At 31.9% G+C, this 24756-nt stretch overlaps 3 protein-coding genes across 6 annotated transcripts in view; 1 reads left to right on the forward strand and 2 right to left on the reverse strand.

The window, feature by feature from the left end:
• The window catches only part of Ubr3 (Ubr3 ubiquitin ligase), a 126867-nt gene extending 124581 nt beyond the window's left edge, over positions 1–2286 (forward strand). For all 3 annotated transcript variants that reach the window (XM_074171341.1, XM_074171342.1, XM_074171344.1), the window contains exon 26: positions 1058–2286. In XM_074171341.1, the coding sequence (XP_074027442.1) occupies positions 1058–1175 (118 nt within the window). In that variant the 3' untranslated portion in view covers positions 1176–2286. The remainder of the gene's footprint in view (positions 1–1057) is intronic.
• Positions 2287–5510: 3224 nt separating this feature from the next.
• On the reverse strand, positions 5511–11526 carry lark (RNA-binding protein lark). The gene is made up of 4 exons (XM_023159868.2): positions 11365–11526; positions 8674–9370; positions 6429–6787; positions 5511–5770 (listed from the first exon to the last, which is right to left on the reverse strand). The coding sequence occupies exons 2-4, from the start codon at positions 9340–9342 to the stop codon at positions 5722–5724; spliced, it is 1077 nt and encodes a 358-aa protein (XP_023015636.1). The 5' UTR covers positions 9343–9370; positions 11365–11526; the 3' UTR covers positions 5511–5721.
• A 2325-nt stretch (positions 11527–13851) lies between these two features.
• Positions 13852–24304, reverse strand: LOC111505111 (putative RNA-binding protein Alsin2). 2 transcript variants are annotated; one of them, XM_023159867.2, is made up of 7 exons: positions 24087–24304; positions 23920–24014; positions 19724–19822; positions 18658–18876; positions 17081–17293; positions 16643–16872; positions 13852–14652 (listed from the first exon to the last, which is right to left on the reverse strand). In XM_023159867.2, the coding sequence occupies exons 1-7, from the start codon at positions 24145–24147 to the stop codon at positions 14568–14570; spliced, it is 1002 nt and encodes a 333-aa protein (XP_023015635.2). In that variant the 5' UTR covers positions 24148–24304; the 3' UTR covers positions 13852–14567. The 2 variants fall into 2 exon arrangements, with proteins under 2 accessions (XP_023015635.2, XP_074027453.1); XM_074171352.1 differs by lacking the exon at positions 24087–24304 and adding an exon at positions 23732–23780.
• Positions 24305–24756: the final 452 nt, after the last annotated feature.

Raw genomic sequence — 24756 nt, forward strand, 5'->3', positions numbered from 1 at the left:
TTCAAAATTAGCTCCAATAATAGATCTTACAGCCCTCTTCTGAATGACGAAAATAACATTTGAATGAAACTGAGCTGCCGAGCTCCAGACAGACAAACCATATCTACTGATGGATTCGAACAGTGCACAGAGCATTCTCACTGCCTTTGTCTGATAATAATCTAGCTAGGGAAATTGATATAATTACACAGATAGGTCATAATAATGGTTTCAACACAGATACTATCTAGAAGTTAGTCAGGAAACAAAGCTGTAAATTCACTTACAGATTAATATACCCTCAGGTCAAACAACCAGAAATCAAGAAATGGGTAACGCTAACGTATTTTTGAAAAAGAACAGAGATAATTGCGGGTTTCTTCAGAAAAAACAATGTGGAAGTGGCATTCAGACCACATGCCAGGTTATCTCATTTCCTTTTCAATGCCAAAGATAAAAAGGACAAGTTGGAGAAATCTGGAGTTTATAAGCTCAAGAGACCGGAGTGTAAAAATGTTCAAGTGGGACAATGTGGTCGAAATTTCCAAAAACGGTATGCTGAACATGAAAGGTCCTTCAGACTTAGAAAAAATTATTCGACGTTTTCAAACCATTCCTTGGCATGCAACCACAAGTTTCCGAATCTAAACAAAAACGGAAATTCTGTACTATGCCAGGAAGGGTTGCAAACTCAATTATTTAGAATCCTTGGAAATTCACAAGCATAAACATGGCGGGTGCAACCTGTTAAATGATCAAATCGATTTAGTTTACTCGCCGGTTTTTAAATTGGCACATCCGCATTGTGAACTGTAAATTCATGTACTCAATCGAGTCAAGTACCTCTATTTCTATCAGTACCTACAGGAGTGGTATATAATGGCGAATGTAATGAATCATTGTTAGTTTATTGTATAAGTTTGAAAATGTCCGTATAGGACAAAACTGCAGTAACGTTAGTTACAAATAAAAGTGGTAAAAAACATAGAAAGTTTCATTTCTCTTTTCATTAATATTAGTATATAGTAGTACTTATTATATACACATTAAATTCACTACGATTGATTTTTTATTTCAGACGAGGAAAACCTTTATACCTTTGCAAAGAAAGGTACCAGCTTCTAGAACAGCAATGGTTGGCTCATAGGTTTGATCATACTAAAAAGACATGGGTGCAGCATCGAAATGCCCTTTAGGATTCTTTCAAGTAGATTTTACCTTATATTGCAATACTGAATATACTATCTAACAGTCTGAGTGGGTCCGCCTAAAAAATAATAAATTTGAGTTGGAAATTTGGAATTATAATTGAAATTTTTTTTCATTCTTGTATTATTGTGTAGAATGCAAATGATCTACTTCAGAATGTTTGTAGTATATTCTATTTATGTACATCTGTTATTTTATGAGCTGTGATAAGTCAAGAATCCCTTAACAGATTGATATTAAGTAAACTATTTAATTCCCATTTAATTTCATTCTTGTTTTTTTTTTAATTATCAATATCTGTATATTTTCAATGATTATTATTCTAGTCTATCCGTTTGTGACTATCAATTAATAATGTGTCCTATTTTATTTAGAGATCAACAATATGCATATTCTAATTTTCATAAAGAAGTTTTAATCGGGGTTTCTTTTCAAGTAATTTTTTTTTAATTTTATTGCTCTCAGGAAATATTTTTCTCTAAATTGAAAATATTTTTTTTGGTTATAAGGTAAAATTGCATATATTTCGAGGTATACTCATATGTATATATATTGGTATTTTATCAACTTTTTCACATATGTATTGTTTTTTCCATGTTTGTTTTTTCTTTGAGAAATTTTTGTATGTATCATTTTTAATTGTGATGTATTGAATTTAAATTTCTCTTAAAACTCGGATGTAATTAAAATTGGTATATAATGAAAAACAGGATTGTGATATCTTTAAAACTGGCTAATATGAATGACTCATTAAACATGGAGATACGATAGGAATGAACAAAATCTGAAAAATTTCTTAAAAAAATATTGTGTTGCTTCAGATGATTAGTTGAATATATTACTTCTTAGACATGTAGTTCACAAATATTCATGTTTCTTGAGCAAAACTTTATATCTTCTCGCAAAGTTGTGTTGGTGCTTGCCGCAAATGTGAAAAATGTCAGGTCTGTTCTATTCAAAATCATAATTGCCTGCCAGGTTTGTTGATAAATATTTCACTTTATTGAGAAAAATGGTTGATGACCAAACGATTATGTATATTGTTTAGATTTATGCTACTAGATCACTGTAAATGAAATAAAAAGTCATAATCCCTCATTTTTTTCTTTTTAGGAAATGGATATCTTGAAAACTGAAAGTTTCAATTGTCTTTGAGAAATTGAAGAGTAACCAATGATGATAATATTTATAATCATTATCAAAAATAATACGTTTTTATTCTTTTAGATTATACTCACAGTCTCAATATCCCCAAATAAGTTGTTGCCTCTGGTTCAATTTTACAAAATTTGATAGTTCAAAAGAACTCATTATTCAGTTTCTAATTCAGGTTTAGGAAATGTATTGCTTCAGAAATGCATCCAAAAGTCTTTCTGAGACAGAAATTAGTTATGGAATTGAAATAGAATTTCTAACAATATATATATATATATATATATATATATATATATATATATATATATATATATATATATTCATGCATCAAAGTCAGTTTTTGTGATACACTGTTTGGAACCGTTGGTGTAGTAATTAATATTACTAGCATTTAATACCAACACCAAACCGTTATTTTAACACCTCGACACTTGTTTTGATCACCAAGTGATCATCTTCAAGAGAAAGTTTAATCTTTTTCTTCAAACTTCAACAGTTTGGTGTTGGATAGAACTCCATTAATATTCATAAAAGTCAGTATGGAAGGAAAATGATTCATTAATATGGCTCATTTGCCATTGGTTAGTTTATTGAATAAAGATAAACAAAATTTCATAAAGTCTATTACAAGGCATACAATTGAAACTAATGTTGTTTATAAACTTGGGAATTTAATCTTCACTGTTGATGCTATCTCCAGAGGTTGCTCAGAAGCAGATAATCTCTATGACAGATTCATGTCCATCAATATAATGGAAGGTGATAAAAAATGAATTTCAACAATAAACTCGTCAAGATTCAATACAGAAAGTAAGAAACTATGTTAGTAATGGTTAACCAGTCTCAAGGAATAAAGAAAATAGGTGAATTTTTCTTTCAAAAATCTGATTTTTGTTGAAGATCAAGTTTATACAGAAAACAGAATTGTAGTACCTAAATTCACTGAAAGAAAAAGAAACGAAAAATCATATGGGCTGAAGACTAAAGATGGAGTTTAGACTCTGTATAGACAATGATATAATTGATAAATAAGTTTTCCAGTTTTTCTTTTATTTCATTTGTAATAGACTCCTTTTCAAAATGGACTGAACTCGTCAAATAAGTAAAATATTTCTACTTATATTATTAAGTCTCCCAAAAGTATTTTTTCATTCATGGAATACCAAGAGTATTAACAGCATATAATATATGCCCTTCGACTCATTTGATTGAACATTAGAAGGTAATGTAGACAAAGAAATATTGCTGTTGGAATATCTCAACATAACCTGTAATGGATCACAATCATTGACGTCTCAGATCATATGAATTAAGAGTAATTTCCTGATAACTATCCTAGAAGGGAATTTCCACCAAACTCACAAAACCATAACAAAACAGCAACTGTGTCGATTTCGACAAAACTTGAATTGTCAAAGTAAGAAACATTTTGAAGACTGTGTCGTGAGCTACTGTTTCAAGTGTCAAGAACGAAATGTCCTGTTAGCAGTTGGAAAGATCAAAAGGTCTCTGTGTTTTTGCCTCTGTTTCTGTAAACGGAGTCTGCTATGTGGAAACGGTCGGTGAACACAACGAGCAACTATTCATTTCACTCTTTTGTCAAAAAATTAGAATTCTGTTGACTAAGACTGATTTAAAACTCGAATTTAGAAACATACACAATATTATGATAGTATAGTTTATCATGCAAGAAATGATTCGTGGTTACAAAGTATTAAGTAACTTGATATTTTCTTGGAACAGTTTACATAGAGAGAGAAATATTCTTTATTGTCTGAAGAACAAAAATTCTTATTGACAAATCTTATGTTAATAGTTAAAAAAATAGACACAAAAAACACATACAGTCATAAATGCAGGAGATATTCAATTCTTTGCTTTGGACAGTTACGAGTTCATTGGATATGAGACAAACTGCATAACAGCCAGATGCTGGTTTGCTTTGGAGAGCCTCAATATGATTATCGAAATTCAGTCTGCTATCAATGTGTTACTTCAGAAATGTATGACGTTTGTTCTCAACTGATTCTCTTAATGAAACAATCTGCCCTGTGAAAGCGACAACATTGGTCTCCGATACCACCGTAAAGAAGTAAACATTTCTATATGGTGCCGAGACATTGAAAGAAAGCTTATTTGAGTTGCAATATTTTCTAATTAGGTTAACATCTTTATTAATTAATTCAATTAAGGACTGTAAAGACGAACAAATCGATGGATGTAGCCGTTACTACGTGGTAGATTCATGAGAAAGAAAAGTTTTATTTCAGTAAATCTGAACTGTACCATGTTAAAAAAATCTGTTTAAAATCTGTTTTTCCGTTAACCAGCTGTCGCACCCCTACGAACGACAACCCTCAGAAGTCGAAACTTGTGCGAGCCAAGGATTAACGAGGTCTTACCTTTTAACGTGTGATTCCTAACACGGTGATGTCAATGGCATATGACAGCGTAAAATGTTTAGATATTTTGACATTTGACAAATCATTGATATATACACCAAAAAGAAGGGTGGGGCCCAATATTGAGCCTTGATGTATTTCAGTCTTCATGTACGCTTTTTCAGAGTATTCTTTTACCAAATGGCTTCCACCTGCTAGGTAGGAATTACATTATCCAAGGAGAACACCTATTCAGTAGTGATAAAGTTTCCATAACAGTATTTTATGACTCACAATCGAAAGCTTTGGTATCATCTCATTATTCAACTAAGTATATACTTTTGTTTAGGAATAAGAAAATAGCATCTTTGGTATTTTTACAGTCTTGAAAGTCCAACTGCTTACAGGGATCTGCATTTAAGGAAAAAAATCACCCTTATAATTTTCACAAATTTTAGCTAGTGTAGCTTTGAGAGCTATTATTAGTCTAATTGGCTAGGTCATCCTAAGTAATTATATTAGTATGGCAATGATTTCTAGTGCAGTCTTGGAGTATTTTTGAAAATTTGAATTGATTTCCTCGACTTGGAAGGTTTCCTAATGGATTGAAGCTGGAATGCACATTTTTTGACAATTTTTCAGGGACTGAGCAGTAATGTCTTTTGAGTGTCCCCTCCTAAGTTCATTAACGATATATGCAAACTCTCGTTATTATTACACTTTTATATAAATATAAATCTTACAAGATCTCTAAAAGTATAAAACTTGTTAATAACAAAAAAAAAAATCACTGCAGTACTTTATTTACCATTAATATAGTAAAATCAACATCAAGGGAATTACAATACACAATTGTCACTTGGTAAAAAAAAAAAAAAGTGGGGACTTAGATCTAGACATGTAACTATTATCATTGAATATGATAAATTCCACAAGGTTCTCATCAGAACCTTATGATAGAACTTTTGAGAAGTAGATGTATTCAAATCCATGCCATTTAATAGGGGGCATATCTTCTAGATGGCGAAGGTCCACGCAGTCCGGGTCTGTAAATAAAACATGGTTAAATTCTCATCTCCAAAACTACAGGCAGCAAATAAAATTAAGATATACGAATAATAACTACAAAAAGTAAACATAGGAAAGATCAAAAGTAAAATGAAATTGATGTTAATGAAAGAGTTGTATGATATGTATGACCAATAAACCTTACTTGAAGTAATGAAATATGTTCATAGTCCATAAGCATTTTATAACAAGCAGAATGAACATCAAATCAGCTGAATTTAATATGCTACATTGATTTACCTAGAATCCATTTTGAAAAGGCATGTCGTAATAAATCACTCAAAAGGAATAATTCCAATGACATGCTAACTTTTTAGTCAGCTATAATTGAAAAGTGTATCATTGATAAGTTTCTCTCAAGTATGACTCTGGTAATACAAACTTCTCTCGGATTAGTTGTTTTTGTAGACACAATTAGCTTCAAGTGTGGTAGAATAGAACTTTAAAATGGAAATGAAGGGAACTTACTCAAGAGCTGAGGAGTAATAATAGAATTACCTAAGTATATATCAATGTATTTTGTTACAAATAAAAATAAAGGCTAAATAATTTTACACTGACAAGTACTTGAACACAATAATTTTCCAACACTAATGAGAGAAACTGAACATTAACTGTCACAATCATTAGACAAACCTTCTATCATCAAACGAATCTCTACTAAAATCCTCATATATTCTGCTCCTGCTCAAACCAGTCATACTGCTAGATGGTGGAGGTGATCTCCTGCTGAACATGCCATAATCACTGCTACTGCTGCGGGAAAATCCGCTGTCTCTCAAGCTACTGCTCATACTGCTCGATGGAGTTCCACGTAATCCAATAGAGGGCATAGGCGGCAAAGGTTCCCTACGCGGTGGTAATGGAGGAGTCATGAAATCCGCTCTGCTGCTCCGAATTCCAATATCGCGACTTGTAGGCATACCTGTGTACCGGCGTTCATAAACGTCACGGGAATCTTCAAACCTTCTATCATAATATCCATCGTAACTATCCTAAATTGAAAAAAGATAAGTTAACCAAAGCACTAAGATAAAGCCAGTAGGAGAACAGAATTTTCAAATCAAAGTTGTTTATTAAACCATTTTAGTGAAATTCACCTAAACTCAAATGTCTCCTACTCACTCATCAGAAATTTAGGTGATTTTTGATGAAGCTGAATGATTTTTCTTCAATATCACAACATCATAAACCAACAGTGATCAAATTATATTTCTCTAAAAGTGTATTTTTCGTTAGAAAACAATATCACAGCTATACAATTTAAAACATTTCTGAAAACCTGACTTTTTAGAAGTTATCTGTCAAAATCAGGTGGATCTTGAAACTCTTGACAATAGTAGTTAAGAACAAGTTTTTTGTCATTGGCAAGGTGTGGATTTTGTGATTTAGATTCATTTTAAGCACACACAATGTTGAGATAATGATTGCATTAGTTGAAATGGAAGAATGCAGCTTTCAAATATATCCAGACGATGTGAAAAACTCTAAATGATCAGAAAAAATCTACAACATACATAATCTGATCTGTAGAACCAACAATCCCATTAAAAAAATCATGAGGAGCAGCGGTTTGCTGAGAAATAATATAAAACTTAGCAGTATTTCAAAAAATATACAATTTTCAGGTATCAGTCACAAAATTTGTTTTGTAAAAACATTCCCATTCATTAAATCTCCATGATTCTACAACCTTTTAATTAAACAATCAACTCTTTTGAAGAGGGAACTAATTTTTTTCAAATGATTTGTTTATTGTATTTCCAAAATGCAGGCATATGAAAACAACCCTTTTAGAATACCTTCAGAAATTTTGAAGTTATGATAACAAAAACTCATCTCTTGTATGAGGTAACTCAAGTTGAAAGGACGGGCTAACAGACAGTGCTATCTTCAATAACAGTAGGTCAATAGTAATAATCACACTTCTGAAACTATTTGAAAATGTAGAAATATAGATGTATCATTTTCAAGATGATAAGGTCAAAATTTTACTAAGATAAGTTTTCAGCTCGAGAAATTATTACTCCATACAAAATTTCAGAAAGATTCAGCTACTTCAATTAAACAGACATGTTATGCGGTTAAACACAACGTAAATTTATCGCATATAATTCTTGAAGGTACTTTGAATAAATATATGCAGAGCTCTGTGAATTTTATTTTTGAGTAAATACAATTTAAGAATATCAAAGTAGGTACACATCTTTGTGATATTTTGTAAAGAGCCTTACTTTCTTCTTCTGCACAGAGCATATCAAACAATAGAGATATGGGGGTAGATTCACGAAAAGTGGGACACATTCTATATATGAAATGTTTTTACAGAAAGCTACAGTTCTCTGTAATGCAGGCTCAAGGAAATGGTTTTGAATGATAACCCCATTTAAAGCATAATAAAATTTGTTAATTACAAGAGCTACTACGTATCAACCTGTTCAATTTTTTAAAACAATTAGATTAATCAATAAGAAGCAATGAGAGGAACTGCAAATGTTTTTTATTATGAAATAAGCAGCTAATGGCAAAAAATATATAAAAGGAAGGATCCTAGTAAAATGCTATGAACAACTCAAGTAGACTTTTTAGTTTGAGCACGTCCAGCACACATATATAAGAAAAAGAATGGTTTATGGATATAGCCGGAAACTATAAGCAATTGAGATGAAAGATAAAGTTACATATATAAAATTATATTAGAGAACACCTACAAAAGTTATTGATATTATTTAGGATTAATCACGTTTACTAGCCCCCATTCAACTTCAGTAACCCTCTGCCATGCTCTTTAGGGATGTTCATTCTACCGGACATATTTTTTCTGACGTTACTCATGATTTGTCAGAAGTTATAAAATAAAGTAAATCAAAATATCGCGTACCCCAAATCGACCCATCATGCGGTCGCGCAGGAAGGGTGGCGGCGGCGGAGGTGGATAGGGATCTCTTCCGAACATACGGTCGCGGAATCTGTCCGGTCCCATGCCCTTGGGGCACTCCTTGGACCAGTGACCGCCGCGTCCGCATCGATAGCATTGCTCCGGATCGCCCATGCCGGGCCGTTGACGCACCCGGCTCGTAGACACCTGCACCTTCATCGGTTGCCCGTCCACATTAGTGCCGTTCAATTCTTTAATAGCTTCGTTCACGTCGCCCGATGACTCTAGATGTACGAAACCATAGTTGCGAACGATGTCGCATTCGACCACCGTGCCGAATTTTTTGAAAAGTTCGCGAATCTGAGGAGCCTTCGTGTTATCCGTCAAATTGCCAACAAAAATCTTCGTCGTAGGTGTCTGGGGCGCTTTCCGACTCTTCGCTGCTTCACATTTCAATGGTTGTGTGTTCAATACGTGTCCGTTCAGATTTTGAATGGCTTCGCGTCCTTCCGATTCGTTCTCCATATGGACGAATCCGTAATTCTTGACCACGTCGCATTCTACGACCTTCCCGAATTTTTCAAAAAGGGGACGAAGATCAGCCACAGTCGTTTTCTCGGCGAGGTTTCCGATAAATATTTTGAATGTGCCCGCGCTGCTAAAACCCGGCATACTTGCGACGGCGACTTCCGGTCACGGCCTGAAACTCGTCAAAATGAAAATATATGCTTAGCGCGGCTTCATCGCCACAAGATCTTGAAGAGAAATAAACTTCCAACAATAAGAGATGCATTATCGTTAATTTATCCTTTCGAATTCAAAATTAACAAGACTTTCTAGAGAAACAATTACCTACTTGTCAAAACCCACATACTTAGGGTGGGAAAAAAATCTGTCAGAGATCTAAGTACATTAATTTTTTTCAAGATCAACTTCTTTTAAGAGTTCCAACTTTGTATTAATATTATTTCAAGTTGAGCATCAAAATCCAAGAAATAATGTTAACAGATAATCTGAACATAACATAAATTGCTACTGAAAGAATAATATTTGGGTTTTTTTTAAGAAGTCTCTTAGGTTTTCTTGATATTCAACTGAACAAGAAAATGGCTGGTCAATATGACAAAATGTAAAATATATTTTTCTTCCTGAAACATCAAATCTTCAGGGCAGGATACTTTATTATGACAAATATTTCTCTATAAGCCAGTTTTACAGGTTGGAGTTTAACTGGTTTGAGCAATCTATTACAATCATTAGAATAATCACTGTTCATTAATTTTTATACAGATATCCTTTCTGAATTTTTTATAAGACTGATTAGAGAAATGGGTTTATAAGATTAGTTTTTTTGTGTCATACTCTATCTGGAAATTGACATCTCCGTCAAATCGTCAATGAAGTCATCATGGCAGTTTACGAGAACGATGAGAAGGAACTTGGGGAACTAAAGTTCTATGAAGTTTAATTTTCTGAGAAATTTTGTATTCTCAAATGTTCACTTTCTACATCTCAACAATACTACCATTAAAAATTGACTGTGGTATCACCAGGAAAGAGCATGAATATACTTAAAAGTATTTAATTACGAACAGCACATAATACGAGAGTTATTAAAGTTTAGCCTACTTCAATCAATTATTTTTACCGTCTTCAAGTAATAATGAAACAATTGGTATAATACTCTTTGAATAAATAATAATTTTCAACACATGATAGTGAGTTTCAGTAATGATTAAGTTGGACAGAATTGAAACATAAGTAGAGCTTCAACTTTAGTGGCCTCACACATAAACGATTTTCATTAATAAACTAGACTTTGTATTGTGAACACTTGATAAGAATGTGGAAAAATAAAATGAAATTTGAGTAATTTCCACATTTCTTATGTATTCTGAGTTAATACTATAATTATCTCAAACAATGGTCATAGAATTAAAATCGAATCTGAATATGCATGAATAGCACATTACTTCAATGAATCGAATTTGCTCCATGAATAAACCCAATAAAATTTTCAGACGTTATGCATCAACATCTGAATTTAAATAAATATGGAATTGGACGAAAAATGATGTGCTCTTTTTCCATAGGTACTTCAATTCAACTTTTCTGAGCCTATTCCTGGTTTATTGAAGCAGTTGTTCAGTTCTCTTCTTGGATGGTCGATTTATAGATGTTTTTTCCATTATCGATTATATAATGAATTAAACAAATTCAATTGAGTTTAGTGTCGACTTTTACACTTTACTGTGAATTACTTATAAAGTTATGATTATGCATTTGATAAAACTAATCCTGAAAATTTTAGTGATTTTTTAGTCGACGGAATTTCTAGTCAAATATTTTCATTCTTGAGATATTTGAAAAAATGAAGTTGATCGTATCATGGCTTGTGGTGGTGACATGGCAAAGTGGATCATGTACAACATGGCGGATTTGATAACGACGATGCATCCTAACTCGGATTATGAATCTGAACAAACACAATTTGAACTCTTTTTTTCGAAATACTCAATATCAAACCACATACTCAATTTAAAACTGTACTCTTGTATTCTGATCGATAGAAACGAGAATTTAAAGTGATGCGTCACCTTACGCCGCGAAACGCCGATTGCCGGATAGATTCGCAAGATTTTAAAATGATATTAATACAACATAAACTTATTAGGTAACACAATATAAACTTACCTAGTTGAAAGAAAAGTTGGTTTTCGAGTACGTCTTTTGTCTACAACTTCTATTAAAAAAAAAAAGAGAATTCAACCTGCGCAAAACAACGCTCCGATACAACGTTGTTCAAAGACGACAACACCCAAAATGGCGTAGGGTAGAGAATCCCGGTTGTTCTATGGAATGTACTTCCGTTTCCGTTCTAAATCCCTATCAACTTCTCTTTGTCATTTTCATTGCTCATATATCTTTCTCTCTCGCCCCTTATTTTATAGAAAGACAGTGTTGCCAATGATAGGATATCATTTTATCATAGTTCCTTCTCTCAAATTATGTCACTTCGAACGAATGCTACAGGTCTTGGCCACTGAACTTTTATATATACAGTTCAGTGGTCTTGACCCGTTCATTGCACGCCTCGGGCCTTTCGGGTGTAATCTTGAATGCAGCCTTTGACGTCTATAAGTAATACGCATATGTCTGTTTAGAAATATTTTAATTTCAACAAGTGAATTGTACTTGAAAAATATGAGAAAACTACTTATAATTGCAAATAAAAATTGTCTTTAGAATCGGTCATCATTTATAGCCACTTTTTATTAACCGCTATTACTTCGGTATCCAGATATAAACAGAGTCAATAGTATGAAATTATTCTGAGTGTTAGTTGTATGAATATACATTAAAAACTTGTGTCCACCAAAAAAATGAATAAAGAAAGTATGAACGAAATGGTTTCAAGTGACGAATCTATGGACGTTGAAGACGTGATAAGATATTTTGATGCAGAGGCGTAATTTATAATACAGAATAAAACGTTTCCAAACAAGTCTGAGAATCGGTACAAACTAGTTAATGAAAAGTACGTAAAATGGCAGATGGAACATAAAAATTCTCTATCGAACTTAGAGGAAAATCATTTGGTTATTTATTTCAAAGTTCTAATCAAAAAGTAGAAACTTCCAACTTCATGGAGTATTTGGTCAAGAAAAACGTTAAACACAGTCAGTTAAACACACGGGACAATGTTGACATTAGCAAATGTCATAATGGTACTATCGTACTTTCGACCGGCTATAACACTATACAGGCAGAAAATTTGAAAGCCCTGCAGAAATTCAAGCTTTCTGCCCTTGTAGTGTGAAATACTATCGATTTCTTTATAATACAAAACTAAAAAATGGCATATTTAAATCACACTAAATATGTACCCCTGGCGGTGGACAAATAGACTGTTATTCTTTACTTTCCTTAGTTCCAAATTTCCTCACAGAGTGCTATTCAGTTGTCAAAAAAAGCTTTCAAAGGATTTTTTTTATGAAACTTCCAAGAATTGTTATTATTATCATTGTTAATCATAAATTAGGAATGATTTTTTTATCATTATTGATAATTCAAACTTGAGTGAATTCTTGAATAATTAGAGAGCATCTTATTACCTAATCAATATGCTGAAACCTCACAAAAAAAACTTAAAATTCCTTAAACAAGCATAATCAAACATCCGTCTCTTAGCACTAAAATTTCAATTTAAATGTTGAACGGTTAGTTTATAAACAAAGGTTGAACTGTCGTCTTTACCTCTCGCCCTCTGATTAGCTAATTCGCGGACAGTGCTTCTTACGTCATTGACAGTGTTCCATAAATCTTATCACACCTTGAACTAAGCTCCTCCAAATACCCTGCCAATAGGCGGTAAAGAGGTGTTCTGTTCTCTCGTTATCTGTCACAGATTTATTTAATATGTGTCTCTGTTTTCAATTTTTATCATCATTGGGAGGATTTTATTCGCTGGGAGAGCATTTGGCAGTATGATGAATTTAATATAAATTTTATAGTCTTGGGGAGTTTTTGAAAGATAAATAGCTTCGAGACATTTTAAATGTTGATTGTAATTTCTTCTTTTCATCATATATTATTTCACTATCAAAATTTTATACTATGTGTAAATCCATATCCGACTAGTTTGATGGAGCATTTATGTGCTCCCCTATAAGGAACTGTATTGCTTTAATGAATAAAGTTGAAAGAAAATCAATGAGTGTTCTTTCTCTTAAACATGTAAGTAGAACAACTTTTGTGTTTAATATTGAAGAAAACGATAACCAACAAAATATTTGCATGAAAATGTGTCCTATAAGCATGAACACTCAATGTGATCAACAACAAAAATGAAAATAATCGGAGAAATATGAACGAGCCTGTAGACAAAAAGTAGTGTGGCGTGTTTTGTTGTGAAATGTTTTCTGTCGTTTCCACTACACGGACAGTTTTCATCATGCCTTAAAAATACGACGTTTTTCACTGGACAAAAGTCAGTTGTCTAATAAATAGGAACAAAGAATTTGGTTAAACGCAGTGTAGTGGCACTTGCGGTCGGTCCGTGACACCAGCACAGTTACTGTACACTTTTCAATAAAACAATTTGAACTTAGTCCATACATAAGTTTTAATTTTGTATTTCAATGCACGGATATTTTGAAATTAGACATGCTAAAAAAAAAATAAGATCTCAACATTATATTTATTTCCAAAGCATTACATGATATATTGATTGATATATTAAGTATCTACACTATCTAATACATCGAACAGAGTTGAGAATGAGAATTATTTCCTAGGGACGCTAATAAAATAATCAACAAATCTATAGATACAGTTAGTACAAATCAACAAAATTATAGTCTTAAAGCTAATAAAGTAGGTATTACCAAAAATTCTTTCTGTAGTTTACGTTCAAATCCATTTCAGCTGATTCTTAGAACATCCCAGATGATGAACACTGTGTGGACAGCAGTTTGAATCTTTGAAACACTCACTGCAGGATTAACAAAGTGAACAAAACCAAGGTGTTCACTTTTTGAGAACAGAAAAACATCATAACAAAATTACTTCAGAGATTTTATTTGACCTAAGAAGTTAGAAAAGATGTATTCACTATAGAATTTTATTTGATTGAATGTCAAATACACCAAAATTTGTAATTTTAGTTTTACGAGCTGAAGTATCATGAAATATAATTGAAAGAAAACTCATCCAAAAAAATTGCCTTCAACAGTAAGCTTCAATAACATGAATAAAAATTTGAAAATGAAGTGAATTTGTCAAAACTATATCATGATCTTGTTACCAGAGCTATAATACAATTTCATTATAGTATAAAAACATACTATTCATAAATGTAACCAAAACTTATCCCAAAACTTTTCTTAACAACTGTATTAATCCCTATCACGCTCCCTCTTTTTATCGCTTGAACCTGAATGACGAGAATGAGATCTGCGATCGCGATCACGACTTCTTGATCTGAAAAGAAAAAAAAAAATTGATATTTTCAAACCACATCATAAAACAATAAAATTTTTATGCTACTCAACATGACTGAATAATAGTGCACTCCATTCTCAATCTGGTTCTACACAAAATTTAAATATCTACTACTTTGAGTAAAATATTTGCGAGTCTCATTAGTGATCTTTCAAACTAATTCCAAATTGAGAAAAATTCTTCGAGTTCTGCATTACATACATAATTTGTGTTCACATAGTTTCCTCATTAGACACATTTATTAAAAAAAAAATTGAATCATTGCTACTTCAACTATCATATAGTTATGGGATGGAATCGGCAGATACTTGATTTTTTTTATGTTTTTTTTTAATTTATTTATAAACATATATTTGGCCAGTAATCAGAATAGATCTGGAGTTATGGCCTACAAAGTATTCTCTGATTAATATAATCTTGTAGTTATTTTTAACAATACGAAAATAAAAAAACAAAAAGTATGTATATAAAGATGGACTTTAAAATTGAAAACAAAAAAATATTAGTATAAAATAAAATAAGGATAAAATGAAATGAAGTTCCACATCTACATATTGGGTGTAACTATTGTTTGAAAGCTACAACATGGTGAAATTATACTCAATCAACCTACTTTCTAAACAGTTATCTGCATGTTCAAATAGAATTTTTTCAAAGCTTTTTTGAATTCAGTCCTGGAAGCAATATTTGTGAAGTCTACAGGAAGTATATTGTATTGATGGATTTCTCTATATATTGGTGTATCCTGATTTTTCTTTGTTCTCATGTATATTAGTTTCAGTCTTACAGCATATCTTGTATAGTGATTATGTGTATCTTCTTCTGTTTCCATGGTGGTATTACATAAAATGTATTTATTCAAGATTCCATGTATAAGTTCAACTTGTTCAAGTGTAATGATTTTTTCTATTTCCATGAATCCCTTTATTTTATAAACAATGTTTGTTGAAGTTGGTCGATACAAGTTATTGAGAGTTTTTATTGATTTGTTTTGATGAAAATTCACAATGTATTCAAGAAAAACTGTGAAATTTTTACAACACAGTTTTAGAAAAATGCAGCACATGTTTTGCTATACAATAGCTTTTACAGGCGTGTCTTTACAGTATAGACACGCCTGTAGTAAAGGTACATAGTGCACAAAATTTGGTATTCTAGAAAAACACGTTTAAAGTTTCACAGTATATTACTACTATGTACCGACGGTAGCCGGTCGGTTCGACGTAGGTGCTTTGTTCACTCACTCAAATTGACCGCCGTGTTGGTCGCTGGTTCAAGCCCCAGGCTGATAGACCAATTTTCACTTGCTATCGTCCAGCCCGTGTCAGGGATCACACGTTAAAAGGTAAGACCTCGTTAGTTCTTAGCTCGCACAAGTTTTGACTTCTAAGGATTGTCGTTCATAGGGGTGCGACAGCTGGTTAACAAAAAAACAGATTTCTTTTTTTTTAATATACACACCTTCAGTGGGGGTGTAAGGTCTTGATATCATTGGCCTGGATGTCTGTGTTTATTCTCGTTGTACGGTAGCTTGGCAATAGCTTCAGTTATCAAGTCTGTGATTGAGCTACAATGCAGATGATTGAAATAACCTTTTCGTTTCTGGGTTTTCTATCTTATCACCTCAAATGTTTTCTTTCAGTTTCGTAATTTTTGTGAGAATTTCATTGTGAATTATCAATTTTCATAAATTCAATTTCATTGAAATGAACGCAAGTGACGATTTTTAAAAGAATAACGAGGTTTTCGATCAAGAGTATGTAATGAAGATGAATCTTCTGCAAGTTCTGGTTCAAATATTACAGCAGAAAATTGCATCAGGAATATGCTGAGGTTGAGGAGAATTTGAATGATGTTCAAGTTCTACAATGCATCAGCATTGTAGAACTTGAAGAATCTTTCGTACACATACCTTTCTTCATCGAATGGTTCTGAACATACGATTACCAAATAATGGTGTAATACTAACCTGGATCTATATGACCGGCTGCTCTTGCTTCCTTCATCATCTCTTTCTTTGCGGGGTTCTTTTTCTTTGCGTTCCCTAGACCTTGACCTGTGACGTTTGGATCTTCTGTCCAATTCTCTTCCTCCAACGTAATGCTCACGGTAACGCCTATCGAATCTATCATCTCTGTTGTCACGATCTCTATCTTTACCAGCTCTTTTCTTATCCTCTCTTCTCTTCTCAGCGGTTTTCTGAAACAATAAGATTTGAATAATCAATGTAAGATTTTGATTTTCTGATTGCCTCGGCCGTTACTTGATGAAGGTCCATAGTAACTTTACAAACTACACCAGAAACGATTTGATCTTCACAAATAAAGTGAAATAAAGTTTGTGAATTAAATAATTTCCGATGTAGTTTGTGAAAGTGATATTTTGAATCCAATTTTGTACCTCTTACCTCTAGTTCCGTCAGTTTCTCTCTGATTTTAATGAAACCAAGATGGAGTTTTCCACCAAAATGATCGGCCAATCGTCTGTCATTGTCATGGATACCTAGATACGCTGAACAAACCTCACAAACTCTCAGCTTCTGTTGTTGGTAGCTGCTGGCAGGCATAGAGTTGCGATATTCTTGTTCCGCATCTAATTTCTTTTTCCTCAATTCGTCTACCTGGTTGAAAAAATTAAATTAGATTAATTGATGGATGTAGCCGTTACTAGGTTGCAGGAAATCATTATGAAAAAACGAGAATGGAAACTTTATGTTTTTTACCACTTTTATTTGTAGCTAAAGTTACTGCAGTTTTTTCCTATAAGGACACTGCCTTTGTCTGCTAACAATCCAGATAGGGAAATCAAAATAATAGATTCAATCCAGAAATTAGTCAGAAAACAAAGCCGTAAATTCATTTACAGATTAATATTCCCCCAGATCAAACAATCAGAAATCAAGAAGAGGGTAACTACCATATTTTGGTAAAAGAATAGAGATAATTGCGGGTTTCTTCAGAAAAAACAATGTGGAAGTGGCATTTAGACCACATGCCAGGTTATCTGATTTCCTTTTCAGTGCCAAAGATAAAGTGGACAAATTGGAGAAATCTAGAGTTTATAAGCTTAAGAGACCGGAGTGTAAAAGTGTTCAAGTGGGACAAGGGTGTCGAAATTTCTCAAAACGGTATGCTGAACATGAAAGGTCCTTTGGACTAGGTAAAAATGATACGACGTTTTCAAAATATTCCTTGCCATGCAACAAGTTCCCGGATCTAAACGATAGGGAAATTTTGCACTATGCAAGCAAAGGTTGGAAACTCAATTATTTGGAATCCTTAGAAATTCATAGCATAAACATTACGGGTGCAACCTGTAAAATGATCAAACCTATTTAGTTTACTCACCGGTTTTCAAATTAGCCTATCCACATTATCACAAGTAAACAAAATTCAGGTACTCAATTAAGCTAAGTACCTCTATTATTACCTACAGTGGTGTTATATAAGGGCTAATGTAATCAATCATTTTTAGTTTAATATATAAGTTTGAAAATGTCCTTATAGGACGAAACTGCAGTAACGTTAGTTACAAATTAGTAAAACACACAGAAAGTTTCAATGATCTTTTTTTTTTAATGAGATAATTCAGGATGACATATTTTCTTTTTTCAAATTGTTCTTTGCAACTTCATATAAACAAGGCAATAATGGTAATATTGGAGACTCTTTTAAAATCATTCTAAAATAGTGAAAATATGATTCTACACCATCCATTGAATACAATACAAATAAGCATAATTTATATTCAAAATAACAAAATTAGTTTAACAGAGCACTATTTTTATAAAAACATAATTTGTACTTTAGAAGCAATAAACGAAGTAAAATCTAAAATATGTACTATATTACACAGTATTTTCAAGTAGTGCCATAATTTAAGATTTTCAACTACTTTACACCAGAATACTGTTCTGTCTGTATGTTCGTTTGATAAAATAAAATATTTAAATTTTTCTTCATGTGAATGAAATAACCGACTTACTTCCTCCATGAGCTTCATGCTCTCATCCACGAAACCTTCTTCTCCAAGTTGTTCTGCCTTAGCCAACTTCTGTCCAATTTGTTCAGCAAGTTCGTGAACGTTGTTTGCTTTCACAGCAACTTCCGCTGATAGTTCCTCCTGGGTTTCAGCTAAACGTTGTTTAGCGGCTTCAGTTCTTCTGTCACAATCACCTATAAAGGCTTGCAAATGTTCCATGGCCTTGAAAATATTTATCTTACAATTGATGTGTCATGAAAAAAATGCATTTTTTTAACAAACTAACAAATCATACATACAAGTTGTGGTATGTATTCGGAATATGAAAAAAACAAAGAGCACAGATGTATTTAGTTTGGATGAAATATATAGGCATGTAATTTATGAATATTTTTGATTTCCAAGTTCAGACGACCATGAAATCATGTAAGTCTAATCTAGATATAATTCTAGGAGAATTTACCACAGTACTGTAGTTGAATTGATCATTTCAACTCAATATCAATGAATTCATCTATAAATTAGCTTTTGAAGATACCATATTCATGAGAAGTTTATTAATCAAGCATTTGAATGATATATTTGTTCCCACTCTACATTTTGTGGATTAGCAGCTGAAAAACCAGTAAATCCAATAAATCGAAAAAGATTTAGAAAAACTTCCTACTCCAAAAATTCTTTGATAGTGGATTTGCTAATCGAAGTGGTAAAACCTCACTCTGGCAGAACACCTAAAATTGACTTGATTTCCTCATGATGAACAGAAAATGGATTTAATTTTTCAAGAAATTTCTAGATCAATCAGTAAATGTAAAATTTTGGTAGTATGTTAGGTATAATAATGTAATATAGAATAAAGTTTTGGTTAAGGATCAATTTAAGGATAACATATAAAGTAATGTGTTTGGTATATTAATCAAATGGCAGATAGTCTTTATTATTTGTCAGATTTAATATTATAAATGTTATAATTCACTTTCTAAAAATATGGGCTTATAAAATGAATAATGTTACCCTGCTCTCTCGAAAGATACATAAAATTTGTGTAAATAGAAAATTGGATACTTACATCAAGATCATAGAAGTAATCTTTTGTTTGCTGGGCTTTTTCAAAATCCGCTCTCAATGCCAAATCATGAATTTTGGGACAATCACCCAAGTCCATTCTCTGTCAAAATATACAAAAATTAATTTATAGTAAAACAAACTCTGATCAGGATTGTAGAACTCTCCAAAAAATTAAAACCCCTTTCCAGAATTGCACCTCATTTTTAATGATTTCCAATAGTTTAAACAATTTTTTTTTGGACATATTGAATATAACTTAAGAAAAATATTAGTTGAAAATTATGTATTATTAATAGGTAATTTTTCAAAACAAAAAACCAATTTGAAAAATAATGAGACAATAATTTTTCACTAGTGCCTAAGAAATATATTAAATATTGAGATTTTGATGTTATTGGTAGATAATCGAAAAGAAAAGCTATGAGAATGCATAGGAAACATATCTGCCATAATACAAATAAGATTCAAGATGATAGGGTTCAAATGACTTTTCTGATGAACTTTTTGGAGAGTTTCAAATCAAAATCCAAGAATGATGGGTCATCCAAGGATATTTCAGATTATACACACATTATTATTGTATTGAAATCCAGAATTCAAGTGGAATTTCGAAAATAAAATGGGAATAAAGTGAAAGATATTTATTTTGTAACACAGTGTTTTTGACATTAGAGTGTGAATATTATTTTTTTCCTTTCTTCATTTCTATTTATTGCTGTTTTCCTGCCTGACCTCATTTAGTGTTATTTTTGTTCTCTTTTTTGTTATATATTTCCTTGGTTCTGTACATTTATTATCCATCTAGATTTCACTCGCATTCCCATACATTTTAGTATTAACATCAGTTTTGATCTTTTTATGACGTTTCTCCTTAATTTTTTCAACCATATGGTTTCGAGATGATTCTGTTTTAAATTTCCCCCCATTTGGGTTAGGTTAGGTAACTTTGTTTGTTGGATGTACATAGTTTAGTCATAAGTTTTCTTCGGTTGGTTGTTTTTCGTCATATTCTATCCTATATTTTCACTAAGTTCTTGTTTCACTTGCTGTGTTACCAGGTAGTATTTTTTCCTAATTTTCTCGTACAGTACTTTTCTACTGATATTTTCATTTTACGTTAGCGTCTTACCATCTAATAAGACTTATTTATTGTACCTCGCAAATTTTTCAAAGTAGGTAACTCATAATATCATTACTATTAGTTCAAAAGGTCTTCACTAAAATTTGTGCACTTTGCAGGAGAGCATGAAAACTAATTATTTCCTCTCATTGTTGTTTCATCAGAATAAATTATGAAATTAGACTGATAAATAATAAGGAAGTAATACGTTTTTGATGTCTTAATGTGCACTTTTTTACATATAACCTTCTTTACTAATGTGATATTCCACATCTACTTTTGTCATATTTTTACCAGGGAAAAATGGACTCTTACCGCCAGAAGTGAACGATAAAAAAGTGGCATTTGATTCAGTACACACAAGAAACGGAACACAGTTAAAATGAAAAATGTACAAAAATAATATATTAATATAGGCTTTCTTATATAACATTAGATAGAACATAATTAACAAACAGGCACAGAGGACAGATAAAAATCTGGGAAGCTGTGTCCATTCATTAAAAACTATAGAATGAAAATAAATTATATATAAAAAATTTACAATACATGATGCCCATCATCCTTAGAACAAATTATATAAAAAATTCATTATTATGAACACAGTAGGGAAAAATATCTCAATATATTTGTGTAACTGGTGAAGTTCAAGACATTTTCTAGTTACACTCTCTTAAGAATGGGAATTTCAAATTGAATTCATTAGTTAATCTTATCTTTTTGTCAATGGTACATCAGTGTTGAGCAGAATTTGTCACCTAATATGAGTGTCACAAAATAGAAAAAAATATAGTCAATGTTTCCCGAATACTTGAAAATGTCGAGTGTATTGAAGAAAACTTATTTGTTGCTAAAATCACCAAATGATTGAGAGTTGGTGTGTATTGTAGAATTGATGTTAGTAGTAGGTATTGTGTATTATATCTGTTTCTGATTAAAATCTGTTTTTCCGTTAATCAACCATAAGATAAATAGAGAACACGGTTACATGTCTCAAAGTTGTTCAAAGTTTTCTTATTCTCGTATTTTGATGTTATTAATAATAAAATAGCTATTCAATTTTTACACAAAAACCATCTCTTACATTTTGAGAAGTTATCTATATAAATTTCTTCTATCCACAGACACTTCAAATTCATATACCTGAAAATGCATATTTTAGAATATGTCTTATGTCCCTTATTGACAAAGTTTATATAAACAAAAACATAAAGTGGACAAATGTGAAAATTTTTCAGAATATTATAATAAAATAGGCACTCAATATGAATATGAAACCCGACACAAACCCTCAAAATACCATTAAAGTGGCAACAGAACTTTTTAGGTGATAAACACAAAATTGCTATGGTACATAAAAGTATCAAAAACAAAAAAAAATTAGTATGACTTTTGACTTCTAGAATGATCACTCGAAGAAGTTACTGTATAGTGAAACACGAGTTGAGTGAAAATAAAGTGTTACTTAAATATTCAATCTATGTCATTTACATTGGGTCTTTAAGGACTGAACATCTTGAATTCCTTGTAAATCTGGGAGTCCTTTACCAATGAGATGTTTGATTTTGGAAGTTTAATTGTAATGTAACGAAAAATATTACAAATGGCAAAGTGTTTATAAATCATGAATTGTTTCGATAATGATTATAGCACAAATAGTATGCAAATTTTGAAGCTTACAAAGAAAATTTGAATATCTGCACACAAATTGTTTACTCAGGGTATACCAAAATGTATGAATTGAAAATATTTATCTTCCTAATAATATGAATCTCAGGGGAAAATGCAAAAACCTTGGGTGGATTGCCCATTAAACTGTCATCCACTAAATAAATATTACTGGAGTTTTTTTTCCAACAACAAATCGTTATTTTTACACCTCAACAAGTGTTTCGATCACCAAGTGATCATCTTCAAGAGGAGGATAAAACTTATAAAACAGTTTTATCTTCCTCTTGGTGTTGGGAAAAAAACTCCATTAATATTCATTACTACACCAAAGGTTCCAAACAGTACATCATATGTCATCCACTAAATGATAATTTGTATTGGCTATTAATTAGTACCAGGCCTTATGAACTTTCATATTGAGAGAAACAAATATAAATTCAATAAAATCAATATGTAGTCAAACAGACATATTTGCCACTCAGGTAATACTTTTCATCTTGATATTATTATAATTTAGCTTGTACACTTTCCAATCTATTATGTTTTTTTATTTAATATAACTGTGTTCATAATAATCAACAATAGGGTTTGAATTTCAGATACAGTCAGATATTAGTAGAAATAAAAATATAAATTATAAACTTACAATTATTATGGTTAATTCCGGAGAAAAATTGGACTGGAATTATCCAAAGCCTGAATGTTTTTCTTTACAAGTGGAGAAATGTGACTGTCAATAATGGAGAAAAATTGAAAAGAACGTCAATTTCAATGATTTTCATTTGCCTATTACTCTTATACTCACTAAAGCCAGTGCGGGGAATTTAGAACTTATTTTTGCATACTCACAAATATCCTGTGTTCTTTACATATTTTTATTTTGTATGTAGTACGGTACATGCAGTTCTGATCTCTCTTTTACTTAATATTACTTACCAATATCTAGAAACTTCTAGTAAAGTGAATTCATGAAACTACAATTTATGTTGTTACCATACCTTCTTTGTGGCAACCAATATAGAAAAGGGACAATCAAGAAATTAATAAAAAAAATAGGTTCAAGAATCATGAAATGGTTCAAGTTTGAAGTGCAGATTTTATTAATTTCCTGTTGCTTGTTCGATTTGAAACATTTTAAAACAATCACCTCTTGATGATAGTCTTATATCAAAATATACCTAGTAACTGAAATTTTCATACGTACGTCATAGTACTTACATACAAAACAAACACCTATTCCTCATCTTATTATAGATAATTGAAGTTTCTGAAAACACAGTGCGATATTAGTTACCGAAAATAACAAAATCGAATGAATCAAACGTTCAGAGAGGCAGAGGTCTGAAATTCATCATATTCTCTGAAATTTCTCTATGTCTAAATACTTAAGAGAGTAATACACTTACCGTGGAGGAAAGTATCTCATGAGGGCAACAAGCCAGTAAAAACGATTTGCAAACTCTGGGATCGTTGAATTTCACTTGAAACTTATTATTTTCTCCTGAAATAACGCATAATTTATTAATTCATTATTATCAAAGATGAACGCTGATCTATTGATTTCTGTACCAACCATTTCTTCCTGTTCCCATAAGCTGATCCAGCATAGCCCGCATTTGGTCGTGGGCCGTCATGGTGTAAATTTTCTTCGACTTGGACGCCACTATAACGGAATATACGAGAAATATGGAAAAATAAAATTGGGGCAATCCAATAAAATATTGTAATAAGATTATAATGACCAACTCGACAACAAATACAAAATGGCGAAGGAAAAGGATTATTTTGACATTTAAGGTCATTTTCCCAGTTACGACGCACCCTAATGGATGTTTCTAGTACCCCTATTCAGTGTAGCCACTATAAAATTTTCGGGTCTGAATCGAGTGACATTTTCAATGCCTTTTTTGGAATAATTCAAAGTCGAAACAGATAGAATTTTTAATTTTATAGATTTCTGGATGTTCCCGGATATATGAATCGAAGTATTGAAGTTGATATGTACGTTGTTTAAAAGTAGTAATCCTGTCATTTTTACCGTCACATGTCATATACCATATGAAATTTTATTGTTGTATTAATTCATTGTCTTTGGGGGTTTGCAACTGAATGGTCTTCAACCAATAAATTGTCTTTCAATAGGGTACCTCGAACATCTTCGGGTACTAATAATGGTATGGAAGAAGATATCATACAACACCTACAGAATACATTATCAAAACGTAACTACTTGGCAGAAACAA

This window comes from Leptinotarsa decemlineata, unplaced genomic scaffold (assembly GCF_025532065.1).
Source record: "Leptinotarsa decemlineata unplaced genomic scaffold, Ldec_3_MD MMD2_tig00000010_RagTag_RagTag, whole genome shotgun sequence".
NCBI lineage: Eukaryota > Metazoa > Arthropoda > Insecta > Coleoptera > Chrysomelidae > Leptinotarsa > Leptinotarsa decemlineata.